This window comes from Nicotiana sylvestris, chromosome 8, assembly GCF_000393655.2.
Source record: "Nicotiana sylvestris chromosome 8, ASM39365v2, whole genome shotgun sequence".
Lineage (NCBI taxonomy): Eukaryota > Viridiplantae > Streptophyta > Magnoliopsida > Solanales > Solanaceae > Nicotiana > Nicotiana sylvestris.
This window is the reverse complement of record NC_091064.1, coordinates 206,062,282-206,083,713: the sequence shown is the minus strand read 5'-3', so window position 1 is coordinate 206,083,713 and position 21,432 is coordinate 206,062,282. Positions and strand designations below refer to the sequence as shown.

The 21,432-nt window shown below is 37.8% G+C and overlaps 2 protein-coding genes and 1 non-coding gene across 4 annotated transcripts; 1 reads left to right on the top strand and 2 right to left on the bottom strand.

The window, feature by feature from the left end:
* Window positions 1-637: 637 nt before the first annotated feature.
* Window positions 638-11,239, bottom strand: LOC104249843 (thylakoid lumenal protein TL20.3, chloroplastic). Its single transcript, XM_009806345.2, has 6 exons — window positions 10,783-11,239; window positions 10,660-10,689; window positions 9,794-9,900; window positions 6,801-6,835; window positions 6,541-6,669; window positions 638-1,102 (listed from the first exon to the last, which is right to left on the bottom strand). Exons 1-6 carry the CDS (start codon window positions 11,202-11,204, stop codon window positions 911-913), a joined length of 915 nt encoding a protein of 304 aa, XP_009804647.1. The 5' UTR covers window positions 11,205-11,239; the 3' UTR covers window positions 638-910.
* On the top strand, window positions 7,751-12,602 carry LOC104249842 (uncharacterized). Of its 2 annotated transcripts, XR_716857.2 has the most exons (3): window positions 7,751-7,951; window positions 8,234-9,665; window positions 12,311-12,602. XR_716857.2 is itself a non-coding variant. In XM_009806344.2 (2 exons), the coding sequence occupies exon 2, from the start codon at window positions 8,344-8,346 to the stop codon at window positions 9,610-9,612; it is 1,269 nt and encodes a 422-aa protein (XP_009804646.1). In that variant the 5' UTR covers window positions 7,751-7,951; window positions 8,234-8,343; the 3' UTR covers window positions 9,613-9,962. The 2 variants fall into 2 exon arrangements, 1 of the variants encoding a protein (XP_009804646.1); XM_009806344.2 differs by lacking the exon at window positions 12,311-12,602 and having other exon boundaries at window positions 8,234-9,962.
* Window positions 12,603-19,070: 6,468 nt separating this feature from the next.
* LOC138876606 (small nucleolar RNA R71) lies at window positions 19,071-19,177 on the bottom strand. Its single transcript, XR_011401951.1, has one exon. It is a non-coding gene; the product is annotated as a small nucleolar RNA R71 (small nucleolar RNA).
* Window positions 19,178-21,432: the final 2,255 nt, after the last annotated feature.

Below are 21,432 nucleotides of genomic sequence, written 5' to 3'. Positions count from 1 at the left end.
GAATTAGACTATCATTTTGTTCGGAATAAACTTGGTGATGGCCTAATCTCCTTGCATCATGTTCCTACCACTTCTCAGCTTGCCGATGTGTTTACAAAGCCACTCACTGGAGCTATTCATCATTCTTTGTTGTTCAAGTTGGGGGTTGTAGCACCCTCCAACTTGAAGGGGGGTGTTGGACTTCAGCTTACTACGACCCATGATACTGGCCCACCGGTTTAGATAGGGTGTATTTATTTGTATCTTGAGTTTCTGGGCTAAAACCCAATGTAATGTAAATAATAGATACAAAAAAACAAAAGAAAGTCTGGGACATTCGAGAATATGACAGAAAATATTTTTCTCTCTCTAGTTCTTCTTTCTCCCATGAGCCCTAATCAATTCTTTTTCATTTTCAGCTCGATTTAGTAGTTTTCCACCCACTTGATTGACCATTTTTCTGTATGTTATGGCTGCGAAAAGTGCTAAGATTTTTCATAGAGTTTCAGACCGTAAGTATGGAAAAGTTTTGTTTAAGGCCTTCTGATCAACGTTGTTACTTCTAATGGTTGTTAAATATTGACCCATCTTCTGTCACATTAGGACATTAAAAGCTAAATAAGAACTCCAGTGATCAATCAAAAATAAAAATAAAAAGTGATCATAAAACATGACTGCTGATTGCAGATTACATAAATATTTACTACTTTTTCAATTAATTGCAGAGCAAAGTTGTCATCAACAATAATGTTGACGTATCAAGTATTTGCATTCAGATTTTGACATACATGCAACATAATTGAACTGATAATGCTCAAAACATAGCCTATGTTTTCTGCCTGATTCAAACTATGCTTGCGTAATGTGAAGGAGATGTAAACCTCCCGAACTCTTTCCTTTCCGCATATATTTATCTACATGAACATTTTTTTCAGCTTGCATCACAGAGACCTGTAGCTGGATCACAAAATCCATCTCGATCGAGCAACTGCTGAGGTGGAGCACTTAACAATGGAGAAGATGGACTTCCATACGCATTTCGTCTGCTATTTCCACAGCCTAGACTTTTTCTGGTGCTAACCCCGGTCACAGGGTTAGTTCCACTAGCATACTTGCACAGTGCCTATGAATAAGCATGAAATATTCAGAAGATGCGGGACAAAAACAATAACATAACAAACTCCTGTTTAGAATAAGAAGATATAAGAGTTGAACATTTATGTGAAGAATTTAATTTCTCAATCTATTTTCTGAAGCTCCTATGACTTGTTCACCTTATTTCATTTGTAGAACTATTCCTAGTTGGGAATGAACATTACACAATCCTGCAACATGCTCGGCATGTTGTTTCAAGAATTTAACTCGCAAAATGTGGTTTCCTCCGTCCAGGAAACTTGAAACGCTTAGATATTTGCAAATGCTGAAACTGTTGAGTGGCAGAGCTCCTACATCGGTGAAGTACCAATTTTGGTTGGCACTTTACCCTATAAAAGAAGGCCAAATATTTAGGATTTAGACACACCTCTCATTTACCTTCTTATCTTCTTAAGACATTTGTATCTTATCTCTTTTGTATTATTTCACTTGTATTTTTGGAGTGGAATAAAATATTGGTTGTATCCGAGGAAGTAGGCAAAATTGGCCGAACCTCGTAAATTCTGGTGTTCCGTTTATTGTTGCTTTATTGTCTTATTTATTATTTGGTGGCTGTCATAATTTTTGGTATAGTAGTCGTGACCCATTCACACTATATACATTTGTCTTTCGCAACAATTGGTATCAGAGCCAAGGTAATGTCTAAGTATGCTCTGTGGTTGCAGCATAGTCTGATCTTGCACATCAGAAAAGATTTATCTTGGTAACTGAGCCAAGGTTCTGTCTGAGTATGCTCTGTGGTTGCAACTTAGTCTGATCTTCTACACTAGAAAGGAAATAATCTTGATTTGTGTCGTCAACTATTAAATAATATTTGTGTCAAAGATGGGAGACAATAAACAAGAAGAATCTACATCAAGTGTCAACAATACGTCATTATTGCATCTTTGCTTATGACAAGAATTGTGTCAAATGCGAAATTTGCGGTAGAAATTTTTGATGGGTCAGGACATTTTGGGATGTGGCAAGGCGAGGTTCTAGATGTCCTTTTTCAACAAGGGCTAGATCTTGCCATTGAAGAAAAAAGACCAGATGTTATTGGAGAAGAAGATTGGAGAATTATCAACCGTGTTTCTTGCGGTACCATTCGATCCTACCTTGCTAGAGAGCAGAAATATCCATACACAAAGGAAACTTCTGCAAGTAAATTATGGAAAGCACTGGAGGATAAATGTTTTAAGAAAAACAGTCAAAATAAATTGTACATGAAGAAAAGACTGTTTTGCTTCACCTATGTTCCTGGTACCACGATGAATGAACATATCACCAGTTTCAATAAGTTGGTCACAGATTTGAAAAATATGGATGCAACTTTTGATGATTGTGACTTGGCCTTGATGTTGTTGAGGTCACTTCCTGATGAGTACGAGCACCTTGAAACTACTCTACTCCATGGAAATGACGAAATTTCTCTCAGAGAAGTTTGTTCGGCTTTGTACAACTATGAACAAAGAAATGGAGAAAAATAGAAGGGCGGAGAAGGAGAAGCACTGGTTGTGAGGGGTCGTCCTCAAAATCAAATGAGGACAAGGAAGGAAAGATCCAAGTCAAGATCTAAATCCAGCAAAGATAAATGTGCCTTTTGTCGAGAAAAGGGGTACTGGAAGAAAGACTGTTCGAAGTTGAAGAATAAGGCCAAACATAACAATGGAAAGGCCATTATGGATTCGAATGTAGCTGATTGTGATGATTCAGACTTCTCATTAGCTACAACAGAGTCATCAACATTATCAGACATATGGTTGATGGACTCGGCTTGTAGCTATCATATATGTCCCAACAGGGACTGGTTCGTGGATTTTCAAGAAGGAGAATATGGAGTCATCTACACAGCGGACAAGAGCCCTCTTAACTCATATAAAATTGGTTCAATACGATTAAGGAACCATGATGGAATGATCAGAACATTAACAGAAGTTTGATATGTACCGGATTTGAAGAAGAATCTCATCTTTGTGGGAGCCCTAGAATCAAAAGGGTTCAAAATCATTGCAGAAAATGGAGTGATGAGAATATGTTCCGGTGCACTAGTGGTAATGAAGGCCAATCGGAAAATTAATAACATGTACCGTTATCGGGGTAGTACAGTTATTGGGACAGCGACAGTGACATCCAGTGACGAAAAAGAGGCAGAAGCAACCAGGCTATGGCACATGCGCTTGGGACATGCTGGAGGAAAATCCTTGAAAACTCTATCAGATCAAGGATTGTTAAAGGTAGTAAAGGTTTGCAAGTTGGAGTTTTGCGAGCATTGTGTCAAAGGGAAACAGACAAGGGTTAAATTTGGTACAACGAACCATACTACTAAAGGCATTTTGGATTATGTACACTCTGATGTTTGGGGTCTTTCCAAAATACCTTCATTGGGTGGGAAGCACTATTTTGTAACCTTTGTTGATAATTTTTCCGAAGAGTGTGGGTGTATACAATGAAGAGCAAAGATGAAGTGTTGGGAATTTTTCTCAAATGGAAGACGATGGTGGAGAATCAAACAGGCAGAAGGATCAAGTGTATTCGCACAGACAATGGAGGTGAATACAAAAATGATTATTTCAATAAGGTTTGTAAAAATGATGGCATCGTCCGACACTTCACTATCAGACATACACCACAACAGAATGGAGTGGCAGAACGTATGAACGGGACCTTGCTGGAGAAGGTACGGTGTATGTTGTCCAATGCTGGCTTGGGCAAAGAATTTAGGGCTGAGGCAATTACATATGCATGCCACCTCATTAATCGCTTACCATCTGCTGCTATTAATGGCAAGACACCATTTGAAAAATGGTATGGAAAGCCTGCTGTAGATTATGACTCTTGCACGTATTTGGCTCAACTGCATATTATCATGTCATAGAGTCAAAATTGGATCCAAGGGCAAAGAAGGCTATTTTTATGGGGATTACTTCTGGGGTCAAAGGATATCGCTTATGGTGTCCTATGACAAAGAAAGTAAAATTCAGCAGGGATATTACCTTTGATGAATCTGCTATGGTAGATAAGGTAATAAAAGATGCCAAACAAAATGAGGGTGCTTCTAAGCAGGTGGAGTTTGAGGGAAAATTTATTTTTCCTACACAAGATGCATAGGAGGAAACAATTGAAGATTATCCTCTCGAAGAAGAGCCAGTAGAGAGGGAGATTCCAACTCAGGAACCTCAACAACAACTTGAATCAATAGCAACCAGCAGGGCAAAAAGGACAATAACAAAACCTGTTCGTCTTATAGAGTTGGTTGCTTGTGCCACCTCAATTGTAGCTGATGATGTTCCTACCACTTATAAAGACGCAGTCCAAAGTTCAGAAGAAGATAAGTGGAGGATTGCCATGAATGATGAAATACAGTCCCTTCATCAGAATCATACATGGAGATTGGCCAATCTCCCGAAGGGAAAGAAAGCAATTGGGTGCAAATGGGTATTTGCAAAGAAAGAAGGATTTCCTAACCAAGAAGATGTTCGCTACAAAGCAAGATTGGTGGCCAAAGGATATGCTCAAAAGGAGGGAATTGATTACAATGAAGTATTTTCTCCAGTTGTAAAACATTCCTCCATTAGAATTATGTTGGCTTTGGTAGCACAATTGGATTTGGAACTAGTTCAGATGGATGTAAAAACTGCGTTTTTACATGGAAACTTGGAGGAGGAAATCTACATGACTCAGCCAGAAGGATTCAAAGTTGCTGGAAAAGAAAATATGGTGTGCAAACTTGAAAAATCGTTGTACGGATTGAAACAATCTTCTAGACAATGGTACAAGCGATTTGACGAGTTTATGTTGCGGCAAGGGTACAAGAGAAGCAAATACGATCATTGTGTGTATTTGCACAAGCTTAAAGATGGTTCCTTTGTATATCTTCTCCTATATGTTGATGATATGTTGATAGCTTCCAAGAATTCGGAAGAAATTGATAAGTTGAAGATTCAACTGAAGAAGGAGTTCGAGATGAAGGATCTGGGTGAGGCAAAGAAAATTCTTGGCATGGAGATAATAAGAGATAGACGTTCAAAGAAACTCTGTTTATCTTAGAAAGAATATTTGAAAAGAGTACTACAACGTTTTGGCATAGATGAAAAGATTAAGCCAGTTAGTACTCCACTTGCTCCCCATTTTAAGCTAAGTACTACTATGTCACCAAAATATGAAGCTGAACGAGAGTATATGTCAAAGGTACCATACGCAAATGCTGTTGGTAGCTTGATGTATGCAATGATCTGTACGAGACCTGATATTTCACAAGTTGTTGGAGTTATTGACAGATATATGCATAATCCAGGAAAGGAACATTGACAAGCTGTGAAGTGGATTCTACAATATATTCATAATACTGTATATGTTGGGTTAGTTTTTGAGCAGGAAAACACTCAATCTGTAGTTGGATATTGTGACTTAGATTTTGCGGGTGATCTAGACAAACGAAGATCAACTACTGGTTATGTGTTTACTTTTGCAAGGGCACCAGTTAGTTGGAAGTCTACTTTGCAGTCAACAGTTGTTTTGTCTACAACAAAGGCAGAGTACATGGCCATTACAGAGGCTGTGAATGAGACAATTTGGCTTCAGGGATTGCTAAAAGAACTTGGTATTGGACAAAATAGTATCACAATTTTTTGTGATAGTCAAAGTGCTATTCAATTAGCGAAGAACCAAGTTTATCATGCAAGGACGAAACACATTGATGTTCGGTATCATTTCGTACGAGAAATCATAGAAGAAGGTGGAGTCACGGTGAAGAAAATTCATACTACAGAGAATCCTGCTGATATGCTGACAAAGGTGGTGACTGCGGTCAAGTTTCAACATTGTTTGGATTTGATCAACATTGTTGAACACTGAAGATTGAAGATGAAGACACAACCAAAATTTGTTATTGAGAGAAAATTGAAGATGTGGAATTTTGCCAGGGTGGAGATTTATTGAGTGGCAGAACTTCCACATCGGTGAAGTACCAATTTTGGTTGGTACTTCACTCTATAAAAGAAAGCCAAATGTTTAGGATTTAAATACACCTCTCATTTGCCTTCTTATCTTCTTAAGACATTTGTATCTTATCTCTTTAGTATTATTTCACTTGTATTTTTGGAGTGAAATAAAATATTGGTTGTGTCCGAGGAAGTAGGCAAAATTGGCCGAACCTCGTAAATTCTGGTGTTCCGTTTATTGTTGCTTTATTGTCTTATTTATTATTTGGTGGCTCTCATAATTTTTGGTATAGTAGTTGTGACTCATTCACACTATATACATTTGGCTTCCTCAACAGAAACAATCACACTATGTATTAATGCACAGCTTTTACCAGAGATTTTCCTCTAATATGGATTTTCAGTGACTCTTATCTTTATCATTAGTACTAAGTGGTGTATTAGCAGAACTAATTAAGAAGTGAACTTCTCTGAGACTAATTACCTGTTTCTGAAGGAGATCAATAACTGCATCACTGAAATCAGCACCTTCAATGATAGCACCCCCGAGGTCACTACGAGTCAGAACAGATCTAACAAGAACAGCATTAGTGAGATTAGCTTCATTGAGAACCTGCAAAAGAAAGAACAAAATTATCTTAACATTCTGAAATTGAAGTCACTTTGCTAAAATCTATAGCCAGTGTAGTTGTCATTAGTTAAGTTTTTGACTTGGATTTAATTCATAGGCTACAATGTGCATACCATCCGATCCATCAATGTGTCACTCAAATCTGCCCCTGTAGATAACAAAGCAAACGGGAATTAGCTATATATATATATATATCTACAGTCTAAACCAGAGTTTTAACTTTGAATCAAAAACTGAATTAGCAATATATTCGGTAAATGTCTTCTACCATGGAGAAAGTTAACTTTGTATATATTGTATCCCTACATCTTTTTACTATTCCACAGAGTTTAGCAAAGTTTATGTTTTCTTAGTACAAGGAGTACCATGGGAGCAGGGGCAGAGCTAGAAGCCTGAATGCGGGTTCGGCTGAACTCAATAATTTTTGCTTAAATAGTGTATTTGTATAAAAAACAATTCATTAAATATGTATAAATATTAAATTTAGAACCTAGTTAGTAACTCTAATAATCGCCGTTCTAAAATCCAGAATCCATAAAATTAAAATTCTGGCTCCGCCTCTGCACGGGAGACTATGTTCAAGTTGGCTTGTAAATAATGCTGTGAACTCCTTTGGACTAGACATTCAAGATTAACAAGAAAATCGTAAGGAAAAGAGGTAACCTTTATTCAGTTGTTTGGGACAAAATTTTCTCTTTATTAATTTTGTTAACTCAACAGCAACAAATAAGCCTCAGCCAAGTTGTGGCCACTATTACTTTCTTTATTTTTCCTTAATTTCTTAACTTACTTTTTTGCAAGAGGATTTTTTGCTTATATTTCCGACATATAATTCATACATGTTGCTTCACAATATAGATTTTAAACTTGAATTTATTCCTTTCTAACTTTCCTAATATTCTTTATTATATGAGAAACGTAACAAAGTTTTTTTTTTTTTTTTTGGGAGGAGGAATTGGCGCTATATAAGTAATTTTCAATACATTTATTTTACTTTCGGATTAAACAAGTGTCAATTTGATTCTAACATACATTGTTTTTCAATTGCCATTTATTATCAAAATCTGAATATTACAAATAACGTACTTTAATAGATTTCGAATAATGTGCAATATGCACAAATAGTTCAAAAGTTAAATCCTAATCCAAAAAGGAAAAGTTCCTAATTTAAAACAGAAGGGTTTCTCCTTCTTATAAATCGTACCTCAAAAGAAACTCGGGCGGGAGTAAGATAAATTTGGGTAAATACTTACACCTGGTGCTGGTAAGTTTTTAGCATATATTATTTCACTGTTTCTGTTGTATATAATGATTTTATGAATTAATGACAAGTTTTTATCTTGATATTTCTGGTTGAAATTGGGATTGTTTAATTAAGATTTGCTTCAAGTTTCAGATATAAAATTCTGATTTTGGGCTGGCTACTGTAACTTTTTAGTTCATTTACAGTTTTTCTGAATGTTTTTCTAGGGTTCCCGTTTCTTGATCGACTGTTCTCCCTTGGATTAAACTAAAGTTTTGATCTTTCTGCTTTTTCTTGTTATAGGAATAACTTTTGCATCAACTCTGAATTGGGTTTTCAAATGAGCGGTTGAGAAGGGAGAATTTAAAAGTAGTAGTACAAAATCCTTATGCTAAAATTTCCCATCTTGTTCAATGCCCATGTTTAAGCGACCAAAGGTATTCGCAATACGTAGTTTTCCAGAAGGTTTTACGCGATTTGCTAAACATGTTATAGAGAAAACTGAGGAAGATATTGATAATGAAGTAGAAATTGAATCTATAGGGTCTCACGAGCCGGATGCTGAGGTTCGGGGAAAGTTAGTGTTTGGTGAAAAGAATGTCATATCCTCCGGAGTTCAAGCTATGAATGTTGAGCCAATTGTTATTTCTGAACAAAAGGCAGATGCAGAATTAGGTATTCATATGCCAGAGGATCTGAAGGATGGTAAAAAAATTGCTCGAACCGAACCTATTGAGTGTGGAAGCACTGAGCATGTAGACTTGATTAAGGTTGTGGATACACATAAGCAGAATGCTCGGGTGGACAATGGAGCTTATCTTCACCTGGTCGACAAGTTGAAATCGGGAGAATGTGATATGACCAAGCTAAAGAGGTGTAAGGTTTACGCAGTTCGTGATTTTCCAAAGGATTTTAAGAATTATGAGGACGTTGACCAGAAATCCCAAGAGGATTATGTGCAGGAATCTGGTGATATCCATGTTGATCATAAATATAAAGAGGATCATGTTAAGGAAACAAATGATGACTCTAATAAACATTTGAAGGTTGATTTTGGATGTCAAGGAGATTTAGTGGATCCTGTTGTCGATGCAATATCATGTGTAGAAGAATTTGAGGAACAGGAGCCTGAGGTGACAATTGATTTAGAGGAAGTAATACAATCGGATGTAGATTTGGAGTTGCATGAGGCTTTCGAGGATGAAGAAACCATCGCCCAGTTTGAATGCAGGGAGCATGATAATAACAGTTGTGGGTTTCCAAAAAGACGTAAAATGTATGCAACTCGTGATTTTCCAGATGCATTTAAGATCTTTAAATCGCATAAGGAGGCATCGGGCAAAAATCAGGATCACCGAGCAGCTGACAAATTGGCAGGGAATATTGAAGCAACCTGTGATTCCCAAGATGATGTAGAACGCATGAATAATAATGTTATTCCGGATTCAAGGGCTACACTAAGATGTCCCAGCATGACAAGCAAATCCTACCAATCAGATATTAAATCTCATCAAAACAAAGGCAAAAGCAAAAGCAAAGGCAAAGGCGTAGCTCCAAAGCGAAAACAGAGTGAAAAATCAGCGCCAATAACTGTCATTCTGGCATTGACAGCTCCTACAAAATGTCAATGTAGACCTGGGCAAACTTATTCTAGAACAAAAGCTACAGCAAAGAATGCGTAATCTTGGCTCAGTTTTCTGATGGAATGGAAGTGGCATGCTAAAAGCAGCCAAAGGTAATTCATTAGCATCTTCTTGTGACGCTATTTAAAAAGAATATAACTTTTTCCATCAATAAATAACACTTGCTAGTTCATTTAGTTCTATCTTGTATATTAGGATGTTTTTGCTATGGAAAAAGTACCTGAGAAGTTCGCTTTATAGGCAACTGCTTTCTCAAGATATGCACCATTGAATGTTGAACCACTGAAATCTGATTCCCTCATATCAGCAGATGTGAAATTGGCTCTTCTGTATCAGCAAGTCCAATTGAAAATGAATACTAGTCTGCACTAAGAAAACTTCTTGTTCTATAGTTCTTGTTGAATGACTTTACAATTACAGTTTCTGTTTTCAAAGTTGCAAGCTTAAGTACTGGTTCCGTAAAAAATTTCACTCTCCCCTTCCAACAAAACGGGGAAAAATATATATTACTCTCTCCATTCCAACTTATATGACACTCTTTCACACCAAATTAGTTTAACTATTCAACTTATAAACGTTCTTGTTATGTTCCTTATCAGTATGACTTTTTACTCCTTTAGGAGTCATTTGGTACGATGGATAAGCAAAAATAATTCTAGATAAACATTTAGTACCGCCTTATCCCTTGTTTGGTTACTAATCATGGATAATTTATCCTAGGACTGGGATAACTTTACCTGGCAGAGGGTGGAAGAATAATCCCAGGGTAAAGCAATAAAATTGACAATCCCAGGATTACTACAACATTACCAAACAGTCAATAAATAATACTAGGATAACTAACCCCGACATACTAATCCCACAATCACTAATCCCAGCATAACTTGTCTTCAAACCAAACGACCCCTTATCATTTTAAGCCATTACTAATAATATAGGAGCAATATTAAATCAAATAAACATCTTATGCTATGTCCAATAAACCTTATCATAAAAAATGAAATGCAGGGAGTATTATTTTTCATTCTATAGGCAGCTTATCTGAAAATAAAAGAAGTATCATCCTCCAGGCAGAGGAAAGATTACCTGAAGTTCTCATTTGTATGAACTGTTTTTCTGCAAATTAACAAGAAAAAACAAAAGAACTATTTCAGGCCCAAAAAATTAAAAGCTTGAAAGATTGAAGAAATATTGAAGAAAAGAACTAACTTGAGGTCAGCCGAACCAAATTGAGCAGCTGAACCAATACCAAATTCACCTCTAGTTTCTGCCTCAAACTTATTCAAGTCAGCCATAGCAGTCATGTTTGAGCTAAATGTAATCACTGCAGCTGCTAATGCAGTTGAAACAATGGCTTTCCACTTCTTTACTTCTGTATTGTTTGACCTTTCCATTTGACAGACAATCTTGAATGATTTTTGAGGAGGTTGCAGGGGACTAAGAGCTCCATAACAAGAACTAGAGGAAGAGGAGGAAATGTTGATGGATTTTATGGGAAGTAATGAGATGGAATTATGTGCCATTTTGATGTATTTAGTTTCTGTCAATGATAATAGTTGAGAACATAGGATTAAGTGAAGGAAGTCAGTGGATGGATTTTTCTTTTTCTTTTGTCCACTTCTTTGAACCATATCTCTTTGGACAAATAGGATTGGCTTTGTGAGTGTACACGTACCCTCTTCTATATTATTTTTATTTACATTTCTATTTTTGGAGAAATAGTTATAGCAGTGAGTCCAGTGACAGGTGGCGATTAATGTTGCACAAATCTATATATTATATATATAATTGTGGGACATAGCCCGGTGATGTGGCAAGCCTCATTGAGCAGGAAACCCAATTATCTTTTTTGTGAATTATTTGGCTTTTATCCTACTTTTGCCTATTTTTACAAGTCCAAACGTCACTTCTTCAAAAACCAAAAGTCACGTCCTCTCTTTCTCATTAAGAAACCAATTATGATAGCCTTAAAAATCAAAACTAGAACGTCTTTTTCAAACCCTTTGCTTGCAACGCTACAAATAACAATTTGCTTGCCCGTTTTCTTTTATCTCTTCACTAATGTCTCTTAAAAGTCCACATTTCTTTATTCAAGTTGAACTTGCTCGTTTCACATCCTTCTGCGACATCTCATGATCTTTATTTTGGTACTATAGTAAAATACTGTTGAATGACAAGAGGGGTTGCTCTGATGGTAAGCAACCTCCACTTCCAACCAAGAGGTTGTGAGTTCGAGTCTCCCAAGAGCAAGGTGGGAAGTTCTTGGAGGAAGAATGCCGGGGGTCTATTTGGAAACAGCCTCTCTACCTCAGGGTAGGGGTAAGGTCTGCGTACACACTACCCTCCCCAGACTCCACTAAATGGGATTATACTGGGTTGTTGTTGTAGTAAAATACTGTTGAATCTTTGTCAAATATATTAAAAAAATTAAATTTTTTTTTGGCAGGATTGTTTTTGATTTAATCTTCTGATTTTGATATATTAACTTTTCCATGGGTGAAAATTTCACCAAATTTTGCTTCTTTGCAGATACGTCATACAATGCTTGCAAAAGAATTCCATAAAAAATTATAGCAAGTTCCCGGTTACTTCATTAGAATCTAGGCTCAAACTTTATGTGTTTTTCTAGGCTTTTAATTATGGTGCTTGCATGCTTATTACTACTAATTAACATTATTGGAAAATTTCTGTAAATTATTTACGGTTGATGAATCCCTTTTACATTATTTTTTCGCAGTGTCATGAAGCGTAGCAAAGACTTTTATTTTTATACTTTAATGTGACGAGACGAGGGTGGTGTCCAGTTGGAGACAATACAGCAAAGGCTAGACTCTGGAGAAGAGTACAAAGTAATTACATTGAAGCAAATAATAAAATGAAAACAAGATAGTTTATAGAGGCAAAAGCAACAACATTGATAGTATGTAGTTCTGTGCTGGCAGTATAATGTTTAATTTTCTTCCTTCATTCGTTTTCTTACTGTTGGATTTTCTTTTCTCTTGGTTGATTCTAAACTGCATTATGTATAATATGACCTCCTTTTTCATGAAAAAAAATGGTCTCGTATGGTGCACAAATTAATTTTTGGTCTATGTATTAACCTTTTACAACTTGATTGCTTCCATGTTGGCAAGAAGGATAACTACGTTAGTGAACGCTTCATATAGGAAAAAGAGATATAGTTTCAACACTTTACTGGAAAAAAAAAAATCTTTCCTGTTGCACTAAGTTTTAGCATGTCTGTCAGAAGGTGGCCAGGTAATTAAAGTGTTCTCTGGCTTTTATGGGTATCAGTTTTTCTAATCATTAAAATAACCATATTGTTTGGTATGGAGGATGGAATATATGATGCCACAAATAACGCAACGGAAAGTCGGAATATGTTTATGAAAATGGCTAAAGAAAAATAGAAGGTATATTTTAGTAAATTGCTTGTGTATAGGTGCCTTGATAGATTTTTATACTGTATTATTCAGTATTTTTCACAGTAAATACAAATTCATGCTTTATACATGAGGTTGAATGTGGTTTTTGGGATAATATCTCTTTTCTTGTAGCTATGAAGTCATTCTGACCTTCATTGCTCATTTGAGAGGAATAATAGGTAATCTATTTTTTTGTTCGTAGAAGCTTCTTTCTCATAGTTACATTTCTTTCTCATATCATGAAATTTCAGTTACTATAAGATAAATTCTTACGTTTAGAGACCAAACACGAACGCTGGTATATATAAATTGAATATTCTCTCTTCAACGTTGACAATCAGAGCAAATAGGAGAGAACAAGTTTCATCGTGTGATTAGAGCTTCACATGGTATAATCTGGTGATACTTGTATTGACAATTCTAATGGAAGTGAATATATCTATGAGCTAAAATTTGAAGATGAAAGTTTTGAATTGAAGCATGAACGAAAGGGACGTTATCGACGGCTAATGCTTATGACCTAACACAATGATTTTGAGTTTTATCACAACAACTCAAATTTCCGTCTAAATTGACAACATTTGGTTTTCAAGAAAGTAATCAAAGGAGTTGGGTGCTTCCTTTTGTTGAACATGTGATAACTGGTGTTGGAGATCTTTCTTAAGAAATCATAAATTTTTTAAGACACCATTGTAACCCTTGGTAAAAAGCTAAGTTCCCTCCGTGTAACTTTGGTTCTCATTTGAGTAATATATATTTTAGTACTCATCTTTCTTAATTAGAACAAAGTTAAAATGCTCATAGTTACATATATAGTATGATCTGCTCTAAACTCAAATTTATGAATTAATCCCAAAGTATATTGTTTATAAGCACTTTCGTTATCATAGAAAGGATGGTTTAATAAATTTAAACATATTTTTTTATCATCGCGCGAAGCGCGGGTATATTAACTAGTTTTAAGCATAAATGAAGTTAAAATAGGATTTCCCGCTTAAGGATGTCTATTTTGTTAAGTAATAGTACTATTTTAATGATGAGTAAATTTAAGAAAAAATGTTGATCTCTACCAAATAAAAAGCCAAGACATGGAATGAATATTTTTAACAAAATGAGGCATCTACCCACATTTTTTTTAAAGCATCTATCCACATTCGGTATGTGGATAGTGTATCCATCTACGCTAAAGTGTAAGATATGTGTACCTTATCCGTCTATTTATCACTTAACTATGGTTAAGTGATATACATTCTCACTTTACATTTAATTGTTAAGGTTAAATTTATTAATTTAACATTAATATGGACGCGAATAAGTATTTACCATATAATAAGATACTTTGTGTGACTTTAAAATAGCAAATAGTGAAGTCTCGGTTGTTGCTTAGTAGTTACAGTTTCATTATACACCACTTAAATACAGGGTTTCAATCCATCGAGGGGCCCTTCTCTCGTAAGTTGAGTTTGTGGATCAAATACGGATTTTCATAATCAGATTACTCATAATGGTACTTAGTATTTTGGAACCAATATATCTTTTTTTGGTAATTAGTGAGATTTTATTACCACTCGTAAATATTCACAGCTCTACAAACAAAAAACTAATCCCTATTCCCACTGGACATGATCCCAGATATAGTTCAACACATTCATCGGCTCTCCTAAAGACTTTCACTACATACATCCTTTAGCTAGGGTAAAAGTTTAACTTTGGAACCAACATTTAATTAATATGTATTTGTAACATACTTGTTAACCCTAAAAATTGGATAACAATTAAACTTATAATGTGGTTTTAAGGATATGTGATTTCACCTAATATCAATTGATAAACATAAAAATAAGTGATGCAAATTGATAATAATAAAAAGCAAACCAGCGCTTGGACAGAGCCCTCGAACTTGGATACCCTCAAGCTAGTTATGCAAGAACAATTCAAATGCAATGAGTTGATAAATAAGAGAATATAAGTTAAAGAGAGAATATTGTATCGCTTTGATCTATGTGAATGTAAGGTGTGTACAAAATGATTAGGACCCCTTTATATAGTAGAGGAATCCTATTTAAGATACAATTCTAACTATGGAAATAAATCCCATGATTAACTAGATAATCGCCCTTTATTTGATATGTTCCGAGATTCACGCCATGATCTTCGGCCAGTCACTGATATCTCGCATTTCTGTTATTGCGCTTTGCTCGAAGTCTGTCATATTTGGTCTTGGTCGTTGTTGGCCTCGATCTCGACAGGCACCTCGATCCTCGGACTCGATGCATCGTCTTCGTGCTCTGGTCTGATTCATTATGAGGCTATCCCTCAATGTAGTTCTCTTGTCTTGATCAAATAGCATAATCGGGTATGCCCGGTTATAACCGTATATAGATAGTCCCCTCGATTCTTGGAATGTAGTGAGAAGAAACGAATTGAGCCTTCGATTTTGTACCTCGATCTATCATGACGTCATCCTCGTGACGTAAGCGACCGAAACGTCCCGTCGGTACAGTTCCCAAAATCATTAATGAGTGTCAGTTGGCGATCGACCACTAGTGCCTCTAAATCGTCGCCGTGAATCCTTAAATAGGTCTTCTTCTCACTTTCTCAAACTTTACTTTGAATTTTTCTTGTACTAATCTTCAAAATCCCGTTGAGTTCTTCAAGTTTATTTGCAGATCTTTAGAGCTTTTCACATCTTCTAAGCCTTCCCGTTCTGCTCTGTTACCAGCCCTTTCTCAAAACTCCAGAGCTTATCCTATTCTTCTTTCTTTACACAAAAATGGCGAAGACATCAAAATCTGTTCCTCAAAAAGAAAAGGCTTCTTTGTCGCGGCCGGCCGGCAATAAAATGCCGGTTGACCCGCGCCCTGAGGAGTGTGTTCCTGAGGGGGTGTGTGATCTTACTTCCGGCTTCAAAGTTGAGAAAACTTCCTCTGTCCCTAGCCGGTGTGAACCAATGTCGAGATACATATGCTCGATAACCGAGAGTGACCTCGAGCAGGTCAAGAAAGATTACAATTAGGATAAGAAAGAAGTGGTGGTCCTGACCCCTAAGGAAGATATTACTACCCACGTGAATGGGTTTCTATGTGTTTACACTTACCCTTTCACGTTGGGCCTTGTCGACCCTGTCATCCTCGACTTCTGTCGCCAGTACCAAATAACCCTAGGTCAGATCTACCCTTCCTTCTAGGGAATTGTCCTTCTATTCCAATTTTTTACGAGCAAAAAAGAAGGGACACCTTTCACCCTCGACCACCTCATCAGACTATACATGCCCTGTCTTTTTCGAGGTAGACTGATAAAACTCCAGCGTCGGGCTACCAAGGTATTATTCTCGATCATAGACAAGGACAAGGACTGAGGGTAGATGGATCGATTTGTCCGAGTGAAGACTACTGACCTAATTCCGCCCGAAAAGATGCCTTTTCCCGAGAAGTGGAACATGAAGCATAAGTTCGATCCTTCCTTTAGCTTTTTATTTACTGTTTTGTTTTCTTTACTTCTTTTTACTAACATCTTTTTCTGTGATGTAGCGGTTGCTTGATTGCCTGGCGCAATTTTGAACCTCGAGTGTTGTATTCGGACCCTAACTTTGACCTTCTCGTATGTTGAGCGCTCATGGCGCGATTGAGCAAGGAGCCGATAGGAGGCCAAAAATCATGGTAAGTCTTTTTTTCCTTTGCGTAACTAATGGCCTTAGAATGTTTCCTTCTTATACTCATTTGACTTTCTTTCATGCAGGCCTTGGGAAAGATGCCGTTATGAGGCCTTCGGCCGGGGAGGAGGAGGTTTTGCCCCTGGTCCCGAAGCCGTCGAAGGAGAAGAAAAGGAAAAGGGTCTCGCCCTCCGATACTCCCAAGCCTAAGAAGAGAAAGGATCGCAGGTCGAAGAAAGACACCATTGCCCTGCTTGCCGATGTAGCTCAGTGACTTAGGGAGGAAGAAGAGAAAAAAGAAGATGCCGACTTCAAGCTAGTAGCTCGAAAGAGGTGAAGCGCCGAAGCCCCAAAGGCAACTAAGCCGGTGATGGTCGAGGAGGTTCAGTTTTGGACCGTGGAGATCTCAGAAGATGGTCCGAGCAAAGTTGATAATAGGCTAAATTGTATAGTTTGGCGTAAGTTCGGACTCTAACTTAAGGAGGATTTACTGTTTTAAGTGTGTAAATAATGCAAAAATTGGCTCTAATGGTGACTCTGTGTTGCACAGGAGTGCAATACCCAAATGAAGACTTATGATGGTGATCCGAGCAAAAATTAGAACTAGTGGACGAATTCAGGGAATGAAGCTTGACATGGAAGAATATAACCCCACTAGCGCGGGCCTTAGCGCGCCCGCGCTAGTCCAGTCATCAGAAGCAGAATGTAATCTCACTAGCGCAGGCATTAGCGCGGCCTTAGCACGCCCCCGCTAGTCTAGATGCGGGAAAGAAATGTGCATGGGCAAATTAGGAAGTCCAAAGAAAAAACCACACGAACTATAAATGGTTTAATGCATCCATGAAAAAGGGAATCAGTTTTTAGGGTTGAGAAGAAGACAAGAAGGGGCAAGAAGCAAGGAGGCAATTTGGGCAACAATTCTTATCTCCCTAGTTTGTTCTTTTATCAATTACTATGAATTCCTTTGTAGTTTTTATCATTGTTATGAGTAGTTAACTCTTTTAATCTAAGGTTTTTGGTGAACCGGTTGTGGATGAACTTGTTGTTATATTAATATAGTTTTGAGTTGGTTGTTAATCTCTATTTGTTCAACTACGTTTTGATTTTGGTTAGTTGAAAGGATCTTTAATTAGCCGTTCCTATTTATTATGTATCTGCTTGAGAGATAGTGCATATTTAGGTAATTTTTTGAACAACATCACTCCTGGAGTATAGGCGAGAGTCATAACCGAGGGCTTAGAGGTTGGAGTAGAGATAACGATACCTCGGGTGCGATCTAAGTAAGTTGTAATGCGAATCTAGCTAGCGTAGCTTGAGAGAGTGCGTCTAATAAATTATCATAATTACTTGAGAGAGAGTTATGATAGCTGGAGAGTTCATGATCGATAGAGGCAACTAAATCGAAGCTATAAGAAACATACAACTAAGGAACTCAACAACGGGGGAAACCATTACCTTAGACCTTTATTCCAATTGTCTACAACTGCGTGTTAGTTAATCTTCGTTTTATTAATTCTGTTAGCTGTAATAGTGACCATAACGCCACTTGTTATTCACAAAGTTTGAGAAGGTTGACTAATAAAAATTTAGTACTTTAAAGGTTTCTCTTGATACGTTAATTCTCTGTGGGATTCGACTCGGGGCATAATACCCCGGATTATATTTGCAATGCCCGCTTAGTCTTTTAATAGACACAGTTGAGCGTGATCAAATTTTGGCGCCGTTGCCGGGGAATTAACGGTATTATAAACTACGATTGAAAGAAGTACAAAAAAAAATTCTTAGTGTAGTTAGTTTTCTCTATACCCAATTTTTACATTGAAATTTTTTAACGTTTGTCGACTTGGTTGCACAGGTGCATGCCTAGAAACTCATCGAGAACTGGTGAAGTATTTGAAGCATTATTAGATCCTGAGAAAGTTTTCAAGGCCTTGAACCGGGCCAACCAGGAAAACAAACAACAACAAATAACTGACCCATTAGAAACAGCAATGGGAGATCACGAAGAACATCCAGTTGTACCAATAGCGCCAATGGCACCTCTTGTGCCCGAGCCGGCTCTCTATGACTGGGCACAACCCACAACTGAAAATCTGGCCACCTCGATTTTAGTCCCGCAGATACAAGTTGAATCATTCCAAATCACGAATAACATGCTGCATTTGTTGCAAAACAAGGGATTATTTTCGGGGTCACAAGTAGAAGATCCTCAACAGCACTTCAATTTTTTTTTGTCAATCTGCAAAACCCAACGGCAGCCCAATGTAACTCCGGAAGCAATCAAGTTGCTATTGTTCCCATTTTCAGTGACAGGAGCTGCCCAGACCTGGTTAAACTCACTCCCCATAAATTCCATAATAACTTGGGAGGAGTTAGTCAGGCAATTCGTGAACAAGTTCCACCCCCCTAACAAAACTGCGCAACAGATTGATGACATTTTGAGTTTTAAACATAGACCAATGGAAATATTGCATGAAACATGGGAGCGTTTTAAAGGGATGCTGGTCATATGTCCGCATCATGGCATTCCAGATTTAATGTTGGGACAACGGTTCTACATAGGATTGTCAGATAGCATGAAGAACATTGTTGATGCTTCAGCTGGTGGAGCATTTTTGAGTAAAATATGGAGAGAAGGTCAAGGTCTGCTTGACAAGATGACGTAGAATTTGAGATGGATAACCAGAAATGCACCTATCACTCCAGTAGTGCACTCAGTGCCTTTAGATCCATCCAATTCAATGGCTGAAAATATGGCCACCTTATTGACACAAATGAGCATACTCACCAAAAAGGTGGAAGAGTCAAGGCAAAAACAGCAGGTACATATTGTAGATACTACTAACGGGGGCTTGTGCACATCTTGCATTAGTCAGCCAATTGGTAACCAATGGAAAGCAGAACACGATCATCAACATTACCCTAAAGATATGAACTATGTGTCTAATTATGGGGACCAGAGACAGGGTAGTCAGAATTGGGGTCAGTAGAATCAGCAGTACATGCCATCCCGATCACAGTTCAACAGTGGGAATATGGGAGGTATGAGACCCCCCAACAATATAGCACCTTACCCAAGGCCATAGGGATACAGTAATCAGAATCAACAGCAGGGGTATCACCCTCCTCAACAGCAGTATAGTGGAAGGCAGGAAGATGGGTTTGCTAGACTTGAAGCAATGATGCAGCAGGTTATTGGGTCTAATGCAAAGATTAGTGAGAGAGTAGATGCACATGATTCAACGATCAAAAATATTGAAATGCAGATGGGCCAAATTTCGATGTTTTTGAATAATCGCCCTCATGGGACACTACCTGCAGATACCCAGGTAAATCCAAAAGATCAAGTCCCGAAGTAGCTGATGGCAGTGAGCCTACGTAATGGTAGAGATTTGGATGTACAACAAGAAAGGTCTAGAGAAGCCAGGGAGGCTGAGACACTCATATCAGTACCCATTGAGTTGGATGAATCAACGAAACTGACAGTCCAGCCTGCCCAGGAGGAAAGTAGCATTCAAATGGAGATCGAGAAAGAAGCTGAGATAGCACATGAACCAGGGGTTGATGTGGCAGCTGATAAAGATATATCCTAAATGATTGGGAAGAAGAGACCTCCTGCACCCTTCCCTTACCTCAGAGGCTAGCCAAGTACCAAAAAAAGGAGCAATACAAGAAGTTCTTGGAAATGCTAAAACAAATCCAGGTAAATATTCCCTTAATTGATGCCTTGAAAGAAATGACTGGGTATGCAAAAATGATGAAGGACTTAATGTCCCAAAAATTTGATTTCCAAGACTTGGCCACAATTACTCTTACTCATACCTATAGTGCAGTGGTGACTAGACCAATTGCGAAAAAGTTGTCTGACCCAGGGAGCTTTACAATCCCATGAACTATTGTTGATTTTGCCTTTGCTAAAGCACTGTGTGATCTAGGGGCCAAAATTAATCTTATGCCCCTGGCAATTTATAAGGGGCTGGGTATTGGAAGAGCTAGACCCACCTCTATGTTGTTGCAGCTGGCTGACAGGACGGTAAAGCGACCCTCTGGTATTCTGGATGATATGTTGATTCAGGTAGGGAAATTTGTGTTTCCTGCAGATTTTGTAATCTTAGACTGTAAAGTGGATGAAGAGATTCCCATAATTTTGGGAAGACCATTCCTGGCCACGAGGAGAGCTTTCATTGATTGTGAAACTGGGGAGTTAAAGATGAGGTTGAACGATGAAGAGATAACATTCAACATGCATAAATCTATGAGGCGACCAAGTGAATTCGCCAATTGCTCTCTTATTGATGCCGTGGATGTAATTGTAGAGACCGATGATGAACTGGTGACTATTGAAGATCCCCTCGCTACGTTTCTAATGAATTTAGATGAGGTAAAGGGAGAAGAACTGGCTGGATGGGTGATGGCATTAGAGGGTAGAGGGTTCTGGGATAGAACTCTTGAATTTGAGCCCTTGCACTTGGAAAACGGAGAAACTCCTCCAGCCAAGCCATCAATCGAAGAACCACCAAAGCTAGAATTAAAGCCATTTCCAGCCCATCTCAGGTATGAGTTTCTTGGACCTGACTCCACATTACCTGTTATTATCTCATCTAGTTTGTTAGATGTGCAGGCTCAACAACATCTGCAGGTACTTAAAGAGTGCAAGACTGCCATTGGGTAGACCATGGCAGACATAAAGGGGATCAACCCTGCATACTGTATGCACAAAATTCTACTGGAAGAGGGACACAAACCTTCCAGGGAACACCAAAGAAGGCTGAACCCCAATAT

Bases quoted from the DNA above. Each gene is read 5' to 3' on its own strand.
- LOC104249843 (XM_009806345.2), bottom strand. From the start codon at position 11,204: ATGGTTCAAAGAAGTGGACAAAAGAAAAAGAAAAATCCATCCACTGAC. The intron at 10,690-10,782 runs GTTAGTTCTTTT...GTTAATTTGCAG, and splicing joins TTTGGTTCGGCTGACCTCAA to AAAAACAGTTCATACAAATG. The intron at 6,670-6,800 runs GTATGCACATTG...TTTCTTTTGCAG, and splicing joins ACACATTGATGGATCGGATG to GTTCTCAATGAAGCTAATCT.
- LOC104249842 (XM_009806344.2), top strand. From the start codon at position 8,344: ATGCCCATGTTTAAGCGACCAAAGGTATTCGCAATACGTAGTTTTCCA.